At 42.5% G+C, this 24,812-nt stretch overlaps 1 protein-coding gene across 4 annotated transcripts in view; it reads left to right on the forward strand.

The window, feature by feature from the left end:
- Positions 1-24,812, forward strand: part of EXOC4 (exocyst complex component 4) — a 672,527-nt gene that overhangs the window by 196,006 nt on the left and 451,709 nt on the right. For all 4 annotated transcript variants that reach the window (XM_045191093.3, XM_045191095.3, XM_045191096.3 and 1 more), the window contains exon 9: positions 2,500-2,588. In XM_045191093.3, the coding sequence (XP_045047028.2) occupies positions 2,500-2,588 (89 nt within the window). The remainder of the gene's footprint in view (positions 1-2,499; positions 2,589-24,812) is intronic.

Below are 24,812 nucleotides of genomic sequence, written 5' to 3' on the forward strand. Positions count from 1 at the left end.
TCCTTTTTTCCACGTTTAAAAAAAGAAACAAAAAACCTGAGGCCCAAGGGAGGTTGGGTTTATGTAAATTCACACAGCTAGCAAGTGTTAGAAGCAGGATTCAAATCTTGGCAGACCTGTGTGTTCTTTAGAAGAGGTAATAGATATTTAAGAAGTCGTACTTGTAAATATAAGCATTTAAAGTGATTACAAAAGTATCATCGTGGTTTTTGAATAGTTGAGGCTCCAGTATCTTTTACTGATTCACTTTTGAGATTTTTTTTAAATCGTGGATTCATAGAGTTCTTAGTCATTAAGGAAAGTTTCAGCAGTTCATTTATCTTGTGGTCTAGAGCAGAAGAGATTTACTACGCTTATATGGAATAAAATCTATTCTGTTTATTGAACGTGTTCCTTTTTTTTTTTTCTTTTTACAGTTTTATTCAGAGGTTAGATGCAGTATCAGTAAAAATGCTTTTGTCTGCAAGTAACGTAGAGCCCCAGATGAGCTGCAGGTGGATCAAACCATGGGGAAGTTACTGTCTCACCCAATGAGGGTGAATGCAGAGGATTCCTTAATTCACCAGAGCAGTAGCATCAAGGACCTGGCCCTTTCCCTTTATCTGCCTTCATTCCTACTCCGGTAGAAATGGTGATGAATCACATGCTGAAGAATCACATGCAGAAGAAATAGCATGTGATTCTTTCTACAAATCTTTTTTTAAATTAGTAGTCTTTATTTTTTATAGCAGTTTTAGGTTTTTCGAAGAATCGAGCAGACGGTACACAGATCTTCCCTTATGTTCCCTCTCCTACAACTTCCTCTATTAACATCTTGCATGAATGTGGTGCATTTATTGCAGTTGATGAGCCAATATTTATATACACTATTAGCTAAAGTCCATTGTTTACAGTATGGTTCATAATTTGTTTTCTACAGTTTTATGGGTTTGGAGAAATGTATGATATCATTTACCTACCATTACAGCCTCCTACAGAATAGTCTCATTGCCCTAAACACCCTGTTTTCCACTTGTTTATTCCTCCTCCTTTTCCCTGATCCTGAGCCCCTGACAACGACCAGCCTTTTTACTGTCTCCTTAGTTTGCCTTTTCCAAAACGTCTTTCATAGCTACCGTCATACAGTATGTAGACTTTTCAGACTGGTTTTTCCACTTAGCAACGCGTATTGAAGGTTCTTGCATGTCTTTTTCTGGCTTGATAGATCATTCCTTTGTGTCACTGAATAATATTCCATTATGTGGTTGTGCCACAGTTTTTCCATTCAGCTATTGAAAAGCATCTTGGTTGCTTCCATAAAGCTGCTATAAACATGCAAGTGCAGGTTTTTGTGTAAATACAAATTTTCAGCTCATTTGGATAAATACCTGGGAGCATGGTTACTGGATCATGCTACATTTAATTTTGTAACACAGCGCCAAACCATCTTCCAAAGTGGCTATGCCATTTCAGATCCTTTTAAAATTATTTTAAATTATTCCTGGTCCATTTATTAATTTTTCCCGTCCGTGACAAAGCCCCTCTGCAAGTTTTCCTCAAGAAGGCTAGGATGGGTCTTATGTCGATTCCTAAACCAGTCACTGGCAGGGCAGGCAGATCACAGCCATTGTCTTAAACCGGTTGGGTTTCATCTCTGGTGATGGGTCTCCAGCTGGACAGGGAGCCGTTTTTCCTGAGTGAAGAGGGAGCAAGGTAGCAGAACACCCAGGGAGAAGGGAGCTCTGCCAACAGGCAGGAAAGATGGTGGGTGAGTAGTTGGTATAGACACTGAGATGGCCTCAGATGCTGCCCGTTAGGCCTCCCCTCACCTCTCTCCCAGCTTAACTTCCCACCTAAATGTAGGCATGTTGCCAAAGTCAGGTGTCAGGGTTTTTAGATTGTGTGCTTTCAGCCATCACCCCTAACTTTCAACCTGAGACCACGTGTCCGTTTTCAAACATGTAGCTAATCCTGAGATTGTGGTATTGGAAAGTATATACAATGTTGGAAATGAATAAGTGACCTTAAATAATTGTTACACATTTATCAATACTGCCTAGAAACAAAAAACATCATCGCCCGCACAGAATGAGGCCATTATCACAGGCCCGCCGTCTCCCGTTTGGTTCTGCCATTGGCGAGCCCTGTGCCCAGAGCAGGCCTGCTGTGTGGAGGGCCTCGTGCCTCTGCTGATACTCTTGTTGCTGTGTGTGTAGGGATCCTGGCAGAGGACCTGGAGGCAAATGACGGTTGCAGCAGATTAGAGTCGTATCAGTTGAAGTGGGAAATGGGCAGAAGACCCAAATACTGTTGTGGAGGAGTGTTGGCCAGAACCCTCGTTCACACGTCAAGGCCGCTGGCAGCCTGGCCCTGGCCCCGTTGTGGAGTAGTAAGAGCATCTTGGTTGGGGACCACTGGGGAGCATCACACAGACTAGAGGGGACCACTTTGGGAGGGTGTAGCTGGGCACCACCTCTTTGGTCCCACCTAACCGTTGGTTGACCCTGCGTTTCATTGCAGGTTTGAGTCGTCTTCCCACGCCATCAGCATGAGTGCCTACTTGCGAGAGCAGAGAAGGGAGCTCTACAGCCGGAGCGGGGAACTCCAAGGTAGGTGGCCGCATTTCTCTGAAAGACCTGAAGTGTTTGGCATGTGCACGGGAGGTCTGAAGGCACAGGATTCTTTCAGGATAGCAAAGATTTAAAGACTTGATCATCTGTTTCTTGTATCATTTCCCAGCACTGTTGACGAGCAGCTGAAACTATTACTGTGGCCACAGGACTCAGATCTGCTACCTTTCTAGTGGGAACTCAAAGCAAAATGAGATGTGGTCAGCCTCGTCTATGCTTAAAGATGAGCCCAGCCACGGCCTGTGGGGTGCCAGTCTCCTGGGACTGCCCCTGTTAACTTTGATTCTTGTTTCCAGGACAGTACTCCTGGGCTATGTCAGGAGTAGCTGAGATTCGGAAGAAGGCAGATGCGGCTTCTGTTGTTAGTTAAAGGGAGGAAAGTTTCTCTAATTACTGTGTTCTAATCAATATAACTTTGATACACAGGATATCTGCTACCTACATGTGGCTACTAAACAGTGATGATCTGAAGAAAAAATACTTAAGGAACTAAATTATAAGTGAATTTCATTAAATAAAAAATCAGACCAATAACATTTCATTTTGTGACAAAAAAAAGGACCGAGTCATGGCAAGTGTAATCAATTAAGAAAGATTTGTGAGGGCCTGCTGAGTGCAAAACGTCCTGGGCGTTGGAAGGGATGGAAGTCAAGTGCCAAGGAGTAAAAGACAGTGACGTGAGATTCCGTTACGAAATTGAGGCATGGATGTCAGTAACAGTATCGGCAAGTAGATGCTAACAACTAAAGAGGGTATGCGCGAAGTTGCCGGAGGTGTGGAGGGGAGGGAATGATTGTTGAAGTTATTTTATAACTGCAGGCTTTCTCGTGAGGGATGATAAGAACACTTTCAGTTTTGATGCACTGGAGGCACTTGGAACATTTTGAGGTGACCAGCCTATACAATTAAATATTTAGTTTAGTTAACAACAAAAAGCCTAGACATGTGTTTGAGGATGTAAGGAAAAGGAGATCCACCTACCAACATTTTATTTTATATTAAAGTGTTGCAGTGTGTTCTGGAAAACCTGAAGTGTGTACCTTGGAGTCTTGAATTACAGGAGACAGACATAATTAATCAACAAGGATAAATGACTGATACTAGATTCTCTCTCTCTCTCTCTGGTACGTAATGAGTGAGAACGGTAAGCACTCTGTGCCGTAGCCACGTGGAATGATTCTCAGTTGTGTTGTATCCCCTGCCCCCTCAACCTCCTACCGTGGTCCCCGATCTCTGGAGACACAGCAGCAAAGCAACAAAGAGTACAGGGCTCTGGATCCAGGTTGCCTACATTTAAAACTTAGCTTCCCATTCACTAGCTTTGTAACCTCTGTGCCTCTGTTAACTCTAAATGGGGATAGAGCAGTACTTACCCCATGAGGTTGTTTTGAAAGGTAGGGAGGTTAAGCTGTGAATAGTGTTTAGGAAAGTGTCCTTGTGCAGTAGATGCTGTGCCTTCCTCTGTCCCCTCAAATGCTCCAGTGGTTACGAGAACTGTCTCCTCAGAGTGTTCACATGCATTCTGTTTCTCCCGTTGCCTGGCCGAATGTTACTCAGCTTTCCCAGGTAAATTTCGTTGTCCCTTACTCTGCAGAACCCTCCTTTCCCTAACCTGACACATGCACACACACGCACACACACGGTCTCTCACACACGCTGAGGCGGTGGCCCCTGATGTGTGCTCACACCGTAACGTTCCCTTTCCGAGCACTGTGCACACTCCCTGTGGACTGATGCTCACTTGTTGGAGTCTGCCACAAACTGTAAGCTCCATGAGCGAAATGCTGTTTTATTTCCCGGTACAGTAAATGTTCAGAAGGTACCGCTGACTCGGGGACGGGAAGGAGCAGGAAAGCCAGGGTCCGAGCTGCTCAGCTTCGCAGGTTCCTTTAGTTTTTCCGTTGAAGGGGTGGAGGCTGTGTGAGCATGCATTTTTGTTCTCTGCAGTTCACATAGCTTCACTAAATAGGCATGTTGCCCTTGAGTCTGGCCTAGGAAAGCTCTGCTGCATGTGACTGAGAACCACTTTTAAATTCAACCAAGGTACAGAGGACTTTCATTCTGCGGGAATGGTTAATTGAAGAATCACTATAATCTAACTTGGAACTTACCCATCCTTCAAAACTTAATTGAAATATGGAACTTTCAAGCAATAGTCTATTGTACTTACCAGTGTTCAGCAAAATGGGAGGATTTATCTCTGGTTACAAGGGGAGAAAGGAGCCATCAAACACACCGTGCTCAAAATAATCATTAAAAAATAATTTTGCTGAGCTGACACATCACATGCTTGGTGAGAGAATAGATCAGCTGACCGGTTTTTGTGAAAGATTGATGGTGTTTCATTTAGGAACAGAAGTTTCTCTGATCATTGCTTTTAACATTTCAGCAGGAAAAGTTGGGGGGAAAGTCACACCTACTGACCATGAAAAATGGCCATCCTTTTCAGTTGTTCTGTTCCTCTGGCTGGCGCAAGGGTCCCAGTGAGCACTGCGTTGCAGCGTATCCTTGAAAAGGCGTGATTGAACAGTTGGTCAGATCATATGAGGCAGGCGGACGATCTTTGTCTCTGAACACCACGTGGCTGCAGGCCTTGCCTCCTAGTGGTTTGGTTCACAGGGTCAGCTTTTCCTTCTGTTGCAGGCAAAGCGGTAAAGAAACCCACCAGAAAAGACCATCAAAGTAACATTTAAAAAGCTCCAATTTTACAAAAGTTAAGTTCCTGCCAACATTTTCAATTTATCATGCAATTTAAAATGCTACTCAACCTAACAGCACACAAGGGGAAAAAAGGACTGAAAAAAAAAGAGATTTCTTTGGTATCATCAACCCATCTCAGTTGGCTCTGCCGTGGTACAGATGGTTCATTATATAGTCTGCTGTCGGCAATTGGGCTGGGGAGGTGAGGATGCTATTTCAAAGCGTGCGAGATAACAGGTGGAAGTCGAGCTTGTGTGCGTGTCTGCGTTAATCATAGACTTCCTGTTGTTTGGAGCCTCTCTACTGCTTCATTGTAGTGCTCAAACAGCCGTGTTATAGGTTAGAAAGGTATTAGTTTTAATGAACATTTAGCTTGAGTGTAGCTTCTGAGGTTTAATGTGTGATTCTCCTGCAGAATAGTATAACTAATGAACACATTATCTCACGAGGGTTAAAAAAAATCAAAATACTGCCACTTATGACCAAAATAAGCTCTGACGTTAGTCAGCCCCATTGTGCTTCCATTTTCTCATTTGAAAAATAAAGCCATTATTAGTCCTGACCACTTTAGGGGGATATTGTTAATACAAAATTAGACAGTAAAACCCTGGAAGAATTAGAATAGCTGTAATTGATTTAAACTAAAATGGTGCTTTAAAAACTTATCATCGTGGAGTTAAGAGAACTGTGTCCACTTCTTTGTCTCTCATTTTCTCCCCTCCACCCCCCAACCCCAGCCTCCCTGCCGCATGCAGTCGGCTGCCTCAAGATCACCCCGACCTCCATCTTGGCCGGGTCAGCGTTTGCTTTTCTGTGTTCATCTCGCTTGATCTGCCAGCAGCTATTGTTTTATTCTTCCCTTCATGTTCTTTCTGGCTTCTCAAGAGCTCTTTGAAGTGTCTCCAGGTTTGGTCCTGAGGTCTTTCCTCTGCTCACTCTGTCGACTCTCCCCAGATGATCTCATCCAGGACCCAGCTTTGCCTAGGGCCTGGGGGGTGGATGATTCCAGACCCGGGCCTCCCGCCCACATTGCATTACTGCTCCCCGACCTTCCTCAGCATCCTGTCCCCCACCCCCATCCTATCATTCTCTCCCCCAACATGTGTTTTATTTTCCTTACACTTTTCTTATATATACATGTCTTGTTAAATTGTTAAATTTCTGCACTTTTCTCCGAATGTTCGGAATGCAAGCTTTATTCAGTAGTGCATTCCAGTACCTAGGATGATGTTTGGCTTAAAAAATATTTGATGACGGCCCTGACCGGTGTGGCTCAGTTGGTTGGGCATCACCCCGCGGAGCAGAAGGTCTCCAGTTGATTCCTGGTCAGGGCGCATGCCTAGGTTGTGGGTTCAGCATGTGCAAGAGGCTACTGATCAATGTTTCTCTCCCATATCAATGTTTCTCTCCCTCTCCTCCTCTCTCCCTTCCCTTCTCTCTAAAAATTAATTAATAAAATCTTTAAAAAATATATATATGATGAAGGGAAGTCTCTATCCTCAATATCTTGTTTGTTATGTGTAAGTACAAGCCTGCACATTTGAAAAACCCTAGTGGGAGCTTTGATAAACAGAGTGGGAGTCCTGTGATTTGTCTTCACTCATCTTTAAAGTTAGTAAAACTCACAAATGGATAGAGAATATTATGTGTCATTGATCCAAGTAGAAATGTATACTCAGTTTTGATTGCAGTTTCCTTTCTGTCTTGGGGCTACTTAGTACTTCGGTTTGTACTCAATAACAGTACCTGTGGAGCGCCACTCTTATTCCCGTTAGTTTAATGAGTGGCATTTCTGTAGCCCGACATTAAACACCCTATAAAGCCCCAGCCACGTGAGGACTGACTTCTCTAAGAGGGTTTATTTTATGTAGTGAGGATGAAAGCACTGGCATCAGGGAAGACTGGGCCCTTATACTGACCTGACCTGAGCCTTGTGAGTTTTTCTCTCCAGTGAATGAATCGTTGGTGACTGGGGTTGTGAATGCTTAATGACACCGTATGCAATTAATCTGTTTGGAGGTGCCTTGCTTTAAGGCAAGGCAGTATTTGAAATAGGTTAGCCATGAGTGGATTGTTCTTTTTACAGAAGGGTATATAATGGGAATCTCTTAAATAGCAAGCTGTTCTATAATGGAGAATTTAAAGCAAGATTTCAATTACGCACACATTTTCAGGGACGTTTTGACTGAAATAAGGTACAGAAATTTTACGCTCATAACACATTTATGGCACAGCCTGAAATATAAGAAGTGCTTTTAGCCCTGACTGGTGTGGCCCAGAGGGCTGGACATTGTCCCACAAACCAAAAGGTTGCTGGTTCGATTCCTCGTTTAGGCACATGTCTGGGTTGCAGGCCAGGTCCCTGGTTGGGGGGAGTGCAAGTGGCAACCGATCAATGTTTCTCTTACACACGAATGTCTCTCTCTCTTTCTCTCTCCTTTCCTCTCTCTAAAAACAAATAAATAAAATCTTAGAAAAAAAAAGAAGCACTTTTAAAGTTTTATATCCTGAAATTTGATTAGAAAGTTCTGTGTAGTCATTTCAATTTTGCGTAATGTCTTTGTTAATAACAGTATGCAGGGGACATGAAAAAATGTGTATTTTCCTTCCTAAAGTTGCATGTAAGTATTTCAAATAACCTTCATTTTTCATACTTATCTCTCTGTTTTGGGTTCCAAAATAGTGTATAAAATTGATTCTCCTTCCTTTTGTATATATTCTTACTTTTTAAAAGACTATTCTTAATTTACTCATATGTAAGATTTCTTCTATAATGATATTATAATACAGTTTTTATAAAAGTCAATTTCTTTATCTCTTCTTAAGGAGTAGTATTAAATATACTTTCCTCAGATCATGAATAGACCAATGCGGTATTTCAAATCTTTTAGGAAATAAAAGTATTCTCATCCCAAGAATGTTACTGAGTGTAGAAGTACCACCTAGCCTTGCTCTATTCAATGTTTTATGCAATGAAAATACATATGCATTTTTCTTTATAACTCAGTTATTAGTTTTTTGGAAAAAAAACAGTACACAAAAATAACAGCAGAAACTTCTAACATGATGTAACAAAATTCTAAAAGCTTCTCTGATATTTTTCATCATTTGATTCATAGTAATGTCTTAATAACATAAAAATAACAGCTTTGCTCTTTTTTTAGACTTTCTTTTGGACCATGAGAAATTATATTTTTGGCAGCTAGAGTAGTTGATAAAACTAATTCTGGTTGAGCTTTTTTAGCAAACAGAGAGGACAGCAAACATTTACGGTTTATAGTGAGGCAAGACACCACTGGAAACTGATGAGAATGCTAAATAACAAGTTTATCATGATCTCAGCAAGACAGTGGTAACTGAGAAGGCAACTCTGTGTTTTCAGAATGAAAGTTGGGTCTCTTCAGCAGTGCGAATAGAGGTTATCTTATCCAAAGTGATCCTATCAAAATTCAGAAAAAATTGTTGTAAATATGTGTATAATATTCTGTCTAGAAAGTAAAACAGTAGGTTTTAGTGGTGGAGAGGGCTTTAGAACTTGAGATCCAGTGCTCTGCAACTCACTTTTCAGTGACAGAGCCTGTCTTCTGTTTGCCTTATGTACAGGTCAGCGTCGAGAATAGATGGAGCTGGTTTGGCCAGGTGGGGCTATGGGCTCTGAGACCCAGCTGCTTAGGCCCTGCTCCATCTTCCCTTTTTTTGCTGTTTCTGCGGGCTCCCACAGCACCATTACAAACTGAAGACTCTCAGACACTTTCCTCATATAAAGGAAAGTTTGATAGGGGAGTGAGGCGACATTACAGATTTACAGAGTTGTCAGTAATGGGTGGTGAGACCGTTGGTTCTTCATAAATAAAAACACATTTAATTTGAACCCCATGTCATTTGGGAAAATCAATTTTTGATGGGTTGAGAACTCAAAAGTGAAAGGTAAAAGCCTGTTGACAAGTATCTTTATAGCGGCATTGTTTGAATAACAGAAACCTGGACACAACTCAAATACCAAAGACAAGAGGAAAGTGATTTATGACTTGTGGTATAGCCATACAGTGGAATGCAACATAGCAATGAAAATAAGTGAACTGTACTATGCCTTATGCCTTAACTTGATGGAATCTCAAAAGCACAGTGTAGTCTAAGTCCATCTGTATGACGACGAGAAACAGTCAGAACTGAATAGTGTCCTTTTTAGTGGTAGACATCCTGTGTGCTGGGAACGATATGACCGTAAGGTGGTGAGCGCGAACACACACCTCAGACAAGAGATCGCGTCCGGAGCGGGTAGAAGGCGATGTGATCAGAGAGGAGCACAAGGGGCTTTGGAGATAATGGCACTGTTTTGTCTCTTAAACTAACTGGTAGAAATACTGTTTTATTTTCATTTTCATTTTACTTATTTTTATTAAATTTGTTGGGTGCCTTTGGTTCATAGGGTCATACAGGTTTCAGGTATACACTTCTGGTACATCATCTGTATGTTGCACTGTGTGCCCTCTGCCCAAAGTCAGATCATCTTCTGTCACCGTATAATCGCACCCTTTACCCTTTACTACCCTCCCCACCCCCTTCCCTCTGGTAACCTCCCCACTATTGTCTGTCTGTGTCGGACAGTTTCAGTTTTGTATCCCACATACGAGTGAAATCATGTGGTTCCTAGCTTTTTCTGACTATTTTGTTGAGCGTAATTTAAGAGCCATCCGTGTTGTTGCAAATGGCGGTATTTTATCTTTTCGTATGTCTGAGGAGTATTCTGTCGTACACACGGACCACTCCTCTGTCCCTCTGTCACAGGACGCTTCGGCGGTCTCCATGTCTTGGCCACTGTGCCTAATGCTGCAGTGAACACAAGGGTGCATACATCTTTGCAAATAAACATTTTCAAGTTTTTTGGGTAGATAGCCAGAGGAAGAGTTGCCGGGTCATGTGGTAAGTCTATTCTTACTTTTTTTGGGAGCTTTCATACTGTTTTCCATAGTGGCTGTACCACTTTACATTCCCGCCAGCAGTGAGTGAGGGTTCCTTTTTCTCTGCGTCCTCTGCAACGCTTGGTATTGCCTCTTGTTGATATGTTTTATTATTTTTAAAACTGTGCAAGTGTCATTTACACTCATACATTTTACAAAAAGTAGAAATATAACAAACTTTTAAAAGCTTTGAAGTCTACAGAGGTAGGACCATATATATATAGTGGAATATTTCCATTTAGAAGTCTAAGCCAAATGTGGAGCTTTCTGTGACACCAGGAGCGGTCGTGTGGCCACACCGTTCCATGGAGACCTCAGGGCCAGGTCATCGCCGCGCCAGCACTGTACCTTAGGCAGTCTCTGAGGAGACAACTTTGGGACAGAGGGCTACCGCCCCACTTACCCGGTCCCTCCCATCCCTCATCCCCCCTGGGACGTCAGAGTCTAGCATTAAGTGAAGCCGGCACTACTGTGGCGTCCTGTGTTTTGTAGGGCTTCCCTTTATTTATTGAGTCTGTACATAGTTATTATGTTTATTCTACTAGGACACTTCACCAGGCCTTAGGGGTACAGTAATTAACAGAACCAAGCTTTGCCTTGAAGGGCAGAAGAACAGAAGTGACCGTGAATGTGTCACAGAAACTGGCACTTGTCCCCCGACATTTGTTTCCCTTCCTTTATATTCATAGAGCCTCTGATTTTTGGCTGGACACATGGCCACCCAAAGTATAAACATTTCTAAGTTTTCCGTGCAGCCACCCATGAATAAGTAATTTAGTTCTCACCAGTAGAAAGTGAGTCAGTTTGATGTGTGTGACTTCAGGTCTTGCATTTCAAGGGGAGAAACAGGCTCTCCTTCCCACCCAGCCCAGGCCTTATGAAGGCGCTTGCACCTGCAGCATGAATGAAATGTGACGTGCGCTGTCGTAGACCGTGCAGGCGAGACAGCGCCAGGGCGTGGTGGAGCGAGGAGACAGAAAGAGCCTGGGTTTCTCATACTGTGGGGTGCCTGTCACACCTCTGATGACCAGAGCCACCAAACTGTCCAGACTTCTCTACAAGAGGAATGAGCTGTCTTAAGTCATTAGTATTTTGGTTCTCTGTTACCTATAGCCCTACTTTTAGATATCCTAATTAATTCAGCATGCAAAGGATCACATCACTGCGATAGGCGTTACGATGGAGTTGTATATACGCAACTGAGGTGTGTCTGCAAGAGCTGGGAGAGGCAGGCGGCACTCCTGCGTATTCAAGTCTCAAGCTGCTCGTAAAGGATGCGGAGAAGCTGTTCAGATAGAGAAGGGGCAGGCATGTCAGGCAGTGGCCATGGCAGAGATAAATGTGCGAGCCTGAGCGTAGAGCTCTTCTCATTGTATGACGCGGACTGGTTATAACTTTTTCTGTTACGGTAATTAAGGAAGTCCGCTTGTGTAGATAGACCTCCACTGATTATAATTAGTTACTTTCAGGATAGAATGGACACCAAAGCTGCTGTGAATGGCTTTGGCCACCGTTCATTAAACAATAAGAGATTAAGGACTGATAGGAACCACTGGTGTTCTGGTGATGACAGGAAAATAAAAGTCATCATTATACTCGAGCAAAAGCCAGAAGTCATCACATACGGGGGTTTCTGAGTGGAGTTCAGGTAGGATAGCCGTGCCACTTTAGTATTAAAAGTCTCCTGGGAGAAGAGCTTTGTTTTAAGTGCCGCTATTGTAGTGTGTTGTGCCAGACGGTGCCCTGTGGGTTGGGCTGGAGATGGTGACGGGCTGGGTCGTGAAGGAACAGCCTGTCGAACTCTGGAGAAGCCTGTTCAGCTTGGACTGCAAATGGCAGCCTGGTTCTGTATGTGTGATTGTTGCATGAACGTGGCATGGGGGAACAGGAGGTTTGCAGTTGTTCGTATGGAAAATACAGTAATCAATAAATAGTAATAACGGAACAAACTGTGTTTTGTGTACCCACAACTGTAAACCTACTTTTGCCCCACCCTGTATTGTAATAGTCAAAATATAAGATGTTCATTCCTAAAATTGTGATGATATCCACTGAATTGCAGCCAGTTCATTTGCATATTCATGCCCACTTAGTGCAAGTAAGTCTGTGTTTGTTTGCATATTAATGTATGATTTCAGCACCAGTTAACTAATTTCCATATCCTTGTTCAGTTGGTTAGTGATGTTCATATGTGGAATATTGGTGTGGCTGTTTGTGCTTTGAGTAGCTCGCGGAGCATCATGGATTAGTGGAAGGACAACCTATTACTCATCCTGCTTTTACTAGGCAAGCCACTTTACCTTCCTGAGCCCCAGATTACTTATTTGTGTAATGAAGTTAGCAACACTTACCCTGCCTCATTCTTAGGGTTGTTGGAAGTATCCATTGACATGTTGTGGGGGACAACATATCGTAGGCCCTGCTCCCGGGACATCTGGATGTGGAGAAGTTCTAGGTGCCGAGGAAGAGAAGACATGCCAACAGATAGTTCTAATGAATGTTATAAGTACTTCTGGGGAAACGGAGGAAAAAGCACTTAACATTCCCAGAGGGAGTCACACAGGGGGTTGCAGTGGAGGAAGCTTTATACCGAAGGTGGGAAGGTGAGTTAACCAGATGGAGCAGGGTGAGGGCAGTCTCTGCGAGAAGGGAGGAGATGGAAAACACAGACACAGGTGGGGGAGAGCATCATGGCATCATGGCATCATGGGTACTTTGCTGTGGGTAGAGCGTAGAGTGTATGGGGAAGATTGGACCTAGACAAGGGAGGCAGGGGGCAGATCACAAAGGACCTGGTGTAACAGCAAGGAGGTGTGACTTTTGTCCCGTGGGTAATAAGGGTTAAAAGCAGGAGAGTGACAGAATCAAATCTGCATTTTCAAATATTGTGAATATTGAGTGCAATGTGATTGCAGTCGAGGAGGCAGGTTGTGTCGTTATTTCAGGAGAGAGTTTACCGAAGGTCATGCCAGCTTCTTAGAAGGGTAATAATAGCAGTGAGGATGGAGAGAGAGGCGGGACTAGATCCAAAAGCTAAGGGGCAGAATCAGCTGGACACCGTGACTCACTCTGTGCAGAATTTGAACAAGGGACAGGCACTTTGGCTGATTCCTCCTTTTCCAGTCTGGTGACTTGGGTAGATGTTTTTATTTTACTTAGGTCTCTCTGACCTTGTCTAATATTACCGTATCTAATCTAATCTAATCTGTTGTCACCTTCCTCCTATTTAAAGCATTCAGCAGTTTTTGATTAACTATCCTTTAGATATTCCTTTAAGTCCAGAGTGTTGGAGTTACGGTTTTCTTCTCCCCCTTCCTCCTCCTTCCAGTTGAAAGTTACAAATACTACTTTCTCCTTTTGTAGGCTTTGTTTGATCTATTAATTTTAGTCCTCATTTTAGTCTCTAAAGAATATGAATTCTCTCATTTTTATTCCAAGATGTACTCTCTATTTTTATTATTAAAATCAAGCTACCGTCCATCTTTCTTAATAATTTGCTCTGTGATTTTGTGCAAGTCACTTAAGCAGTTTTCTCAGTAGTGAAGAGAAATAAAATGATTTCTGTGACTCTCATTCAGTCCGAAGGAGTCTCAGCTACGTGGTCACTATCTTATCTTTTCTGAGTCTGAGGACTAGTCAGAGGTTCCAAGTGTGGTCTCTGCAGTCACACTTACCACCTGGGTGAATTTGGGCAAATTAACTCCTTTGTGTGTGAGTGTTATTGTCTGTAAACCGTGAACATAACATAGACACACTTCCCAGGGCCGCAGTGAGGGCGAAGTGAGTTAAACCGTGCATCACGTTCAGAACTGTGCCTGGCACAGAGGAAGTGCTGGATGAATGTCAGCTGTCGTCAGTTTATCTGTGACCTTGCAGCACCCAGCACCAGTCTTCCCACACTGGAGACAATACATTTTTTAAAATTAATGAACAAATAAACATGCTAATGGACAAATAAATTCAGACAGACTGTCCTAGAATGGTTGTTAGAAATTTTTGGCCTCTGTTTTCTTCTTTAACAGAAACTCAACCTGGAAGTCATCCTTGTCTTCCACCTTGGCCTCACACGGTTAATCTATTGCCGGACCTACTGATTCTGCCCCCTCACCCATCTGCTACTGCAGACCTGTCTCCTGTTCCTTTTGCGAAGGTCTCTCACCTCCGCCCAGCATCTTAGTGCCATCGCCTCTTGGTCTTGAATCCTTCCAAATCACTGACTATACTCAAACCGCAGTGATATGAAAGTATTTAGTGATTTCTTATGGCCCTTAGGACAGTGTTCCCCAACCTTTTTGGCCCCAGGGACTGGTTTTGTGGAAGACAGTTTTTCCAGGGACCAGCAGTGGACAGATGGTTTTGGGATGATTCAAGTGTATTACATTATTGTGCAGTTTATTTCTATTATCATTACATTGTAATATATAATGAAATAATTATACAACTCACCACATGCTAGGGTTAGCATGTGGGCTTACCAAAGCGTGCAGGGTGGGAAAGAGGCGCGGACGGAAGTGGTGAGTAAAGTAATTTAGTTGGGCCATGTGCTGACTAAAGTAAGGGTCGGATTCTGACTTAAAGCCTGCCACCAGAGGCAGCCGTACAACCGAAGTACATCAACTCACCTGCCGCTGTAAAGCCTGCCACCAGGGCAGGTTAGTCTGTTCACCCTTACTTAGCTTAATTGCCACTTGCCACTCACTGACAGGGTTTTGATATGGGCCCACAAGCAGTTGATTTACTATGGTCTCTGTGCAGTCAAACCTCTCTGCTAATGGTAATCTGTATTTGCGGCCCTCCCCAGGGATAGCATCACCGCCTCAGCTTCAGCTCAGGCCAACAGGCATTAGATTCTCATAGGAGCCTGTAGCCTACATCCCTCAGGTGTGTTCACAGTAGGTTCGTGCTCCTCTGAGAACCTGTGCCCCACCGATCTGACCGGAGGCAGAACTCAGGCATTAATGCAGTGATGGGAGCGGCTGCAAACACAGATGGAGCTTCCCTTGCTTGTCTGTGGCTCACCTGCTGCTGTGTGGCCAGGTCCCTAACAAGCCACAGACTGGTACTCGCTGGTGGTCTGGGGGTTGGGGACCTCTGCCGTAGTATTAAGCCCCATGTCCTTCATATGCCTAGTAAGGTGCCCCATGACTTGGCCGCCACTTACATACCACCTCTCCTTGGCCCCTTTTCTCACCATAGCCATGCTGCACTTCTCAGAACATGCCGTTCTCATGCAGGCCTTGGGGCCTCCTTGCATGCTAGACATGGCATTGGCTTGTCCCTGTCTTCTTCTCTGCTTTGTAGGAAGGTTTTGTGTAATGCTCATTAAGTACTTACCAGTGTCAGTCAGTATTCTAAGAAGTTTTACATCGAGTATTTTCTTTTATCCTCTTCACTGTTACTTCCTTAGGGATACTTTTCTGGTTTTTATTTGCTTGTTTAAATTCCCCCTGGACTAGGTTCGCTTTCATGTTTGTAGCACATGGTATGTTTAAAATTACTCGATTATTTGTTGTTGTTTGTTTAAAATATATATTATCGATTTCATGTTCCAGAAAGGCAGGAACTACAGGAGGTGAGTTTACCTCACGCACCGAGCTCCTTGTACAGTGTCAGGCATATAGTAACCACCCCGTCAGCAGTCCTGCCTTTTACAAATGGAGAGAAGCTCAGCATTACACGTCAGCCACATGGGGAGCAGGACAGCAGCTGAGGTCCTTCTCTATGAGTTGAGAGCTTTTTCCAGTATAACAGTGCTTGAGGAGATATTTGACTATGCCATAGATAAGTTACATGAAGGAGGAAGATAAGGGGAAGTCTATTATTTGAGAGAAGAGGGTGAAGTTGCTGAGATGGCGTTTTTTTTCTAGCGCATTCATAATTACCACTTGAATCCTGTAACCGTGTTGTCAAGTAGGCCTTGTCTTCTAGTTTTGCGTGGCTGAGCAAACCATGGCTCATGGAAGGTAATCACTTGACCGAAGTCACACAGCCGATAAATGATAAAGTTGACTAATTAATACAATCGAGCTTTGTTACATAAGGTTTGTAAAATAACCTTGAAATGTCTCATGCATTTTTCTACTTCATCGGCACAGTTTACGTGCAATAAACCACATTCATTTAAAATAAACAGTTTGGTGTATTTTGATAGATGTGTACACGTGTCAAGATACACACCATTTGCATCTCCCCAGACTTTCTCCCCAGACTTCCTTGTGTTCTTTTGCAGTGCCCTCTCCCTCCCTCCACCGGCAGCCCCACACAACTACTGACGTCGTGTGCGCGTGCGCCACAATATAAATTGAATCATACAGTGTACGGTTTTGTGACTGGCTTCTTTCATGAACATAATGACTTCGACATTCACCCAGTTTGTCGTGGACATCAGTAGTCTGCGTCTTTTACTGCTGAGCGGTGCTCTGCTGTGTGGATGTAATACCACAACAGATAGGGAGATAGCACGCTGCTGCTTCTCCCAGCGCTTGGTGCGGGTTTGGGTCGTTTCCAGTGTTCGGTTATGGTGAGCAGTGCTGCTCTAAACACCCGTGTATTTTCAGTTTCCTTGGGAAAACCTGGCAGTGGGGTTGCGAGGTCATATGGTTGTGCATGCTCAACTTTTAAGGAAACCGCCAGTTTCCTAACGTGGGAGTATCATTTTGTATTTTCTCCAGCAGTGTGTGCCAACACTGGGTATTGTCAGTCTTTTTAATTTCAGTCGTTTTACTGGGCCACCACAATGTCTTAATTGTGGCGATTTGTGCATTTTAATGTGACCTCTGATCGATGTAAAGGACTTTAACTGGGTTTGAGCATTCTGTGTTCAAGTTAGAATTAACCTCAGATCTTTTCTCTTATTGTCCTCGTTACTCATGACTATTATTCTGTATCATTTCTGTTGGAATAACATTGTTTTGTATCTACCTTCATGAAGTTTTTCAGTATAGAGAAAACAGATAAAGTATTTTACAAGTCAACTGGAAAGCCACATAGGTATTGTTTATATATGTTAAAATAGTGCTTTCTTAAAAATACTCATTGTGCATCGATATAGTCCAGCATCTTCTGACAGTTTGTATAATATTATGAAACAGCAGAGAGTGAATTCTAAATAAGTCCTGTTCTGAAGCTAAAACCCACCAGTTGTTGCCTTATTAGTAATCACAGGATTAACGCAAAGTACTGCTAATTAAGACTATCTGTTGTTCTTCAAGTGCCCCCGCGGCCCCAAATGGTATCTTAAACTGACAAGCTGTAAATTAAAACTTGCAGAATGCAAGACCTAGCCTTGGGAAGATGAAGTTACGTACAGGTGACTTGTTCCATTTGAATTAATCAGAGGGCTGCTGGTGTAGACCAGCTGTGTTCTCTGATGACAGAAACGAATCTTGACATTTTGGATAATGAAAATTCAGTTCAGTGCCTCTTAGAGGCATGTATGATGATGTAGTGCAGGAGGAGAGGAAAGTGGGGAAGCGAGAACCCTGTCTTATTAAAATAGACAGTGTGACAAGTGGACATTGCTGGAGTTCCAGTTTGTAGGGGAAAAAATGTCAAGGGAAGCCTCTTTTTGAAAAATGATGGGAATAGCTGTTTTACGGGAGGAGGGGGAAAGGTTTCACTTCCGAGGCGTGACCTCCGTGGCACTTGCCTTTGTTCATGACTCCTCGTTTCATGGCTGGTTTTGCCAGGGCGCAGGGTGAGGCATGGGAAGCCCGGGAAGGGGACTCACTTTTTCGGTTCCACAGTATTAATGCAATCATCCAGTTCATACCTTGTAAGCCCACTTATCATTTTCTCTGCGTGTGTTTTTCCTAGTTTGGCGGATTAGCTGCACTGTCTCTTCAAAGGCTATCCAATCAAGGAGGGGTTATTAAAACCAGGGCGATTTATGACTGAGAATTAATTAGAGAAGCATTTTCATGCAAACCATCCAATTTTTTGATTAACAATGGAGCAGGGCCGCAATTAACACTCTAGGAAGCTTAAATTTCCAGCTTTTTGATTCTCAGGAAATGAGATTATCAAACCAGGGTCAGATACTTGACAGCAAAGCAGGAGTGGGGAGTGTGAAATTATATGTTAAAAAAAAATTGTCTTTTGATTCTAATTCAGAGATTGCTGTTAAAAACAATGGAAAATTCAGAGAAGGAGAAAAACAGAAATCCGAAAATGCAGGAGCCTGGTTCTTCAGTGGCCTGTTTGCTATGCAAAGTATCTGCTGTTAAATGCTTGCTTGGAATGTGTTTTAGAAGCACAGCAATATTTTTTTGTCCCTGCGTTATTACTTACTGAATAATAAGTCTTTCGCCAATAAATTTCTCTTAGACATTCAGTAGCTGAACAAATATTTAAAGTGTTTATGTGTTTTAGAGAGAAGTCAAAATTTCTTTCATTAGAAAAAGAAGTCTGCCCTGGCTGGTGTAGCTCTGTATTGAGTGCCAGCCTGTGAACACAGTGATAACAGGTTCGATTCCCAGTCAGGGCACGTGCCTGGGTTGTGGGTGCATGAGAAGCAGTGGATTGATGTGTCTCTCACACGTTGATATTTCTCTCCCTTTTTCTCCCTCCCTTCCCCTCTAAAAATAAAACAAATAAAGTCTTTTAAAAAGGAAGAGAAATCTTTTCTAAATGGCGGTTTACTGTGTTGGACTTTAGGTCCCCTGAGGCATAGTTGAGGTAGTGAGTTGTCTCAGGGTGTGCATTACCACTTAATGGTAAGTGACCTTTGCGGAGCTTAGGGCGGGAGGTGGGGAGTCAGTCAACCCAGACATCCCAGAAGACAGAGTGTTTTCTGTCATCAGTGTAAGTGGCACCCCACAAGGAGATACAACATAATGAAAATTCATTTCTTCTGGAAAACAATTTACCTTCTCTTGACTTCAATATCTAATTTCCATTGAGAAGTAAGGAGTGGCGCATCTTTTGTGTTAGCTCGCTTTGCCAGGGGGCAACTCGTACCTCTCTCCTCTTTACCCACTAGATTTTCAGATTCTTAAGTAAAGGGACCTCATCAGTATTTTTGAATCACCCAACCCTCTCTTCACTGCCCTGTTTTTTTGCACTAATGATGCGGCTCAGCCCATCTGCAGCTGCCCATATGTCCTGTTGACAGACGGCCTGTTTACTGAGATGAGGGAAATTGTTGGCGTCCAGCACTGAGATGGGACACAGGGGAAGAACCCTTCCCAGGGTGCAGGTGGGCATGGGATTAGAGACCGCTTCCTGGGCCTGCCTGAATCTGGCCTTTCTCGTGTTCTCTCCACCTCGATTTTCTCTACTTACATGAAGGGTAGCAGCTTTTGTTGAAATCTTGGGGGTTGTTTTTAAACACAGCTTGATAAGCAGTTTCTGGACTATACTGAGCATAAATGGGAGAGACCATATGGCCTCCATATAATCAGTGACTTTTGTCATTGTGTGTTTCTCCCCAGAGCATCCCTGGTTTAGGAATGTGATTCATTGATCTAGTCTGTCATTATTCTAACCCCACTGTGGATTCTCAGCTTTATTTGTCAGTCTTGCTTAATCCCCCTTCCTTTGTTGGTGAAGGGTGTCTATCGCTGACCGGGCGAAATGGTCTGCAGTGGAATCTGGGGGAAAGAAGGAAGAAAAACTGACAGAGGCACCAGAGTTGGTCTGGTCAGATTTGTAGCTGCTGGCCTCAGTGCTGATCTGTACGTTTTTAAACGTTGGTGATTATATGTTTTTTAAGTGCTCATTAAACATTTGCTGAAAGAATTTACAGCGTTGTACTTGTAGATGTTTTCTTTGTCGGGAAATGTTTCTGTGTTTCCAGGTCCATCACATTGGGAACCTAAGCAGGAGAATTAGGGGTTCAGAACCTGCATGTGCATACGTTTTGGGGAGGGGGGAGTGGGGAGCCTTCAGGGGTCTGTGACCCTGGCATGATGCAGCTCTGTGGGGGAAGGCAGAAGAACGTGTCTAGGTTTTATTAGGTTTGCAAAACGCTATTCCTGTATGTGTTTGTGCGTAAACACATGCACGATCACAAAAACATACACAAATCCATTCCCAGCTCCGAAAGCCTTATTATCTGTTGAGGAAAACAACGACAGAACTTCAATTAAAGCACATGAAGTGATATCCTTTTGTAGTAAGTGTGAACTGAGTACATACATACCTATATTCAAATGTTTACTTAAGTATCAAAGGGAGGCAGAAATAATTGAATTTGTAAAAATTGGGAAAATTAATCAGGAGAGGCATAGTAATTAAATAGGAATCATTTTAAAGAAAGCAATGATTATTGTTTAGTGGAGTGGAAACACCAAGGGTATTCTGGGTACTGTTTCCTTCTCTAATGTTAGGTCTTTTAAAACTATATTTTGGTGTAGCTCAATCAGTCAAGTAAGTAACTTGATTTGCTTTAAGAGACTCACAATTGGTAACAACCTTATTACGTTCCAGAGCCCCGGTTGTGGGGTTGAGGGTGTCAGCTGTCCCACTGGCAACATTCCTGCTTTGTCTGCTGGGCTGGGTACTCAGCAGTGGATGGTCGCCTTGGAAAAAGGCTATTTCAACATCTGTGCTGGCGATGACTGGCAAAGTAGTTTTTACTTTTAAGTATCATACTGCCAATTTTTAATAGTGTTTGGCACATGTATATGCTTATATATGTGTTTACATATGTATCTGTATAGATACAGATAGGTGTTTAATTATTATTGAAATTTCTACTGAGAAAATTACACTGTTATTGAGTAGCTGAAACTCTCTATTCTTTAATTCCATCTTCCATGAAAATGCCTGGTTTGGGAAGGACGTCGTGTTCCAGCAGAAATAGTGTAGGATCAGAGAAGCCCAGTTTCTGATGGTCCTGATCAGTGTGATTTATGAGATTAGGTTTTATGTGCATGATGTTCAGTACAAGCCTGAAAGGGAAGGCTGCAGTCTCAGGACTGAAAGCTGTGGACTGGGGGGGCGTCGGAGGGGGGAGAATCGGGTCAGAGGAGGACGTGCATGAATCCTCTAGGTGGTAGGTGGAGCCCCTGGAGTTGCTGAGCTTTCCCAGCAGGGACAACTGGGAAGAGAAGCTCAAGACTAAGACTGGATGGAAGAAGGCATCCCTTCTCATGAGACTTGAGTGTCTTGAAAGAATTAGGGAGGGGCAGAGAAGTGCACAACTAAGGTTTATAAGTGTAAGTCTTCCACCATCAGCCTTTTATAAAAAACTCAGCTGGATATGGTCTTAATGATTCCCAGTAACCACACTCAAATGTTTGTTTTTGCTTCTAGCGCCCTTCTGTCAGTTTTGCACCCAATATATCCAAAATTAGGGGTTATTTTAATGGTTTAATAGTCTCTTATTCTTGACTCCAAGTTCCAGAGTTAGAATTGTATATCTTTTGCAACTATTGTGCAAATGATCAAGGAAAAACAGTCTTCAACTAATTAAGGGCACTGTTGTCTTTAATGGAAACATCTTGTTCTGATGACATGAAATGAACCAGAGCCATGGAGATCTTTCTAATATAACACCAAGAATTTCTCCCCGTCTCTTACATGAACCTTCTTTGAGACCCTGGTATTTATGAGACCTCCCTGAAGACCCCCGGCTCACTCTAATTCTTCTAAGAATTTAATATCATTGCAAACCACATTGGTGTTTCAGATTTCTTTCAAACTGCTTGATAGTGTAATAACTAAAGTTTGATGTTCTACAGCTAGTTTCCCTTAAATAACGTTAAATATTGTAAACGATTAGCAGCTTGGACGATTTCCGCATTTCTCTCTGGGAGTTAATGCGGTGATTTTGTGGCTGTGTTCGACCTAACTGCCTTCAGCCGCGGCCGAAGCCTCGTGCTGTCCTTGCCTGTACACAGTGTTCACACAGGGTGCGTGAACAGTTCCTCGTTTGCACGTTTGTTCAGGGAGCGCGTATAAATGCTTCATAGTGGTCTTCCTCAACTAGAAGTTTCTTTAAAATGGGAGGCGTGCTGAGGAAATATTTTCAAAAATCTTCTTTTTTTTCATAGCAGTTTTCTTATTTGGTAGTTGTAATTTAATTTTCAATTGGATGATGGGGTGTCTTAGGGTGTCTAAATGGATTAGGAGCGCACATCTTTCATGTCGGTGATGGATTTAAGTCGAAGGTAAAGCTCCCTGGTAGTGGTCCAGTAATCTAAGTGGACTCCTGCATGTGACCGACATTTGGGTAGACCAGTGATACTAAATCCTTCAAAAACATCGTATTGTCCTGTGGGACTATGAAGCTTAGGTAACAGTCTAGTGGTTGTAAACCTTCTAGAACACTTAGAAGCCTGAATAGGTCAAAGAAACGGACCAGTCCTACCTCAAAGCTTCAACCAGAGAGCCTGAGGGTGTTTGTTTCTTTGTTTTATATGTTGGGATTCGGTGTAAGAATTTTTTTTTCTTTCAAGTGTTCCTCTGTACACCTCTGCCTCTTTTGAATTTCATGCCTGCAATCGTTTTGTTCATGTTCGACTAGTGTAATTTTTTTAAGAGTTAAGTAAAATGTTTCGATCCCTCCTCTTGTTCGCCCAGACTACCCATTGTTAGAAATTCAGTGGGTATTTGAAGTCCCTGCTCTACGCACATATATGCAGGGTGGGGCAAAAGTAGGTTTACAGTTGTGTGCATGGAAAACACTGCAGCAATTAATAAACAATAACACAAAACTAAGTTCTGTGTTTCGGATACTCACAACTACAAACTCTCCCCCCACCCTGTATGGATCACGTGACTTCAGATGTGCACATTTCCAGATTTTGCCGTTTCAGAAATGTTGCAGTGAACATGGTTGTGAACATTTGTGAACAATCCTTTAAAATAGGTGTCTCCAAGAGGAATTCTTGGGTAATAGATAAGCCTATTTAAAATTTGTCTGAATAGACTACCAAATTATATTCCAAAAAGTGTTACCAGTTTACACTTCCTCCAAATGTCTCTGAAAGTGTCCATGTCTTTACATCCCTGATATAATTTAATACTATCAATTTTTTTAAAAAATGACTGGAGTGTATACCTGATTACTAGCCGGGTTTTGTATTGTTTTCTACATTTATTTGTTATTCGTAGTTTTTTTACTAAATTATTATTAAGGGTCTCAAACTATTTGATTCTTGACCCCTTTTCTACTTTTTAAAATGGGGTTCTTTATTTTTCTCCTCTTTAATGATTTTTTGACACTCATATGTTCTAGATGTAAATGTGGTATATTTTCCCTATTTGGACACTTAGATAAGTTTTTGAAACTTAGCTAGTCCACGTAATAGTCTGGTAACCTCTGGGAAGTTGCCAAATTGCCCATCTCTAGGAGATGTGCCTTCCTTGTCTCTTGATTTTGGCATAGTCTTCCTTATGGAGTTGGTGTGACGATTAAATGCAATACTGTAAGAGCTCCTTTATTAAGAAATCTAAACACTAAGAGGCATATGAGCAATAGAATTATTATTTTTTTAAAGATTTTATTTATTTATTTTTAGAAGGGAGGGGAGAGAGAAAGAGGGAAACATCAATGTGTGGTTGCCTCTCACACACCCCCTACTGGGGACCTCCTGGCCTGCAACCCAGGCATGTGTCGTGACTGGGAATCGAACCAGTGACCCTTTGGTTCACAGGCCCGAGCTCAATCCACTGAGCTACACCAGCCAGGGCATAATAGTGTTATTTTAAAAGCATACGTAAAAAGCGAATCACACCATCACAATGATTTTCAGTAATGCCGCGTGGGTGATAATGGGCCGCCAAGGGCTGCAGATGACTGATTAGAGCTGTCCCGATGTTTCTTTCACTTCACTGGGGACTGTGGACAGAGTGGTGCAGATCACTGCAGAAGCGGTAGGGGCCGCGTTGGGATGCTCCTGGTAATGCACGGTTAGTTTTGACTGTTCATCTGGTTTGGCAGGTAAGGACCGCCTCACAGTGCTAAGTTGCAGTGTATAATGACATATTTTAATTAGAAAGGCAGATAGAATTGATAAAGTGTGTGAAACTTTTTGACCCTGTGCTTCATGTTTACTTTTATCTTTAAAAGTTTTATCCATTTTGAAGCTTTCATGTGTTTCTCATTGTCCTGAACAGAATAGTTTAAACATAAAATAACTTTTTTATTGATACCTTTGAGTCATTGTATGAACCTCAAACAATATACTGTGCTGAGTTTTCCATCTTCTGTCCTTGATGCAGGTCACTCAGTATCCTGGCTTTTTGTGGTCTTGGGTCTGCCCTTTAGTTTAATTAATTTATTTCTGTTTTTTTCCTTATTGTCAGGCAGCTTCTTCTGCTCTTAGCTTATTCTCTTCTGGTAATCTTTGTGTTTACTCCTTCCTTTAGAGATAGAAATTGGATATAAGAAAGCATTGCTTCATGTAAAGAAAACGTGAATAGACCTGAGATAAGTAGTCAGGCTTATGAAATTTGTAACGTCTGTCTTGTCCCTGGAGAGGCCTTTTTGTTTACTTTCAGTTCTTGATTATTATCTGGATTCATGAAATCTTTGGATATTTGTGAGTTATATTTGCTGTCCAAATTGCTGGACCATAATTGGGCAGAGGACAAA

This window comes from Desmodus rotundus, chromosome 6, assembly GCF_022682495.2.
Source record: "Desmodus rotundus isolate HL8 chromosome 6, HLdesRot8A.1, whole genome shotgun sequence".
NCBI lineage: Eukaryota > Metazoa > Chordata > Mammalia > Chiroptera > Phyllostomidae > Desmodus > Desmodus rotundus.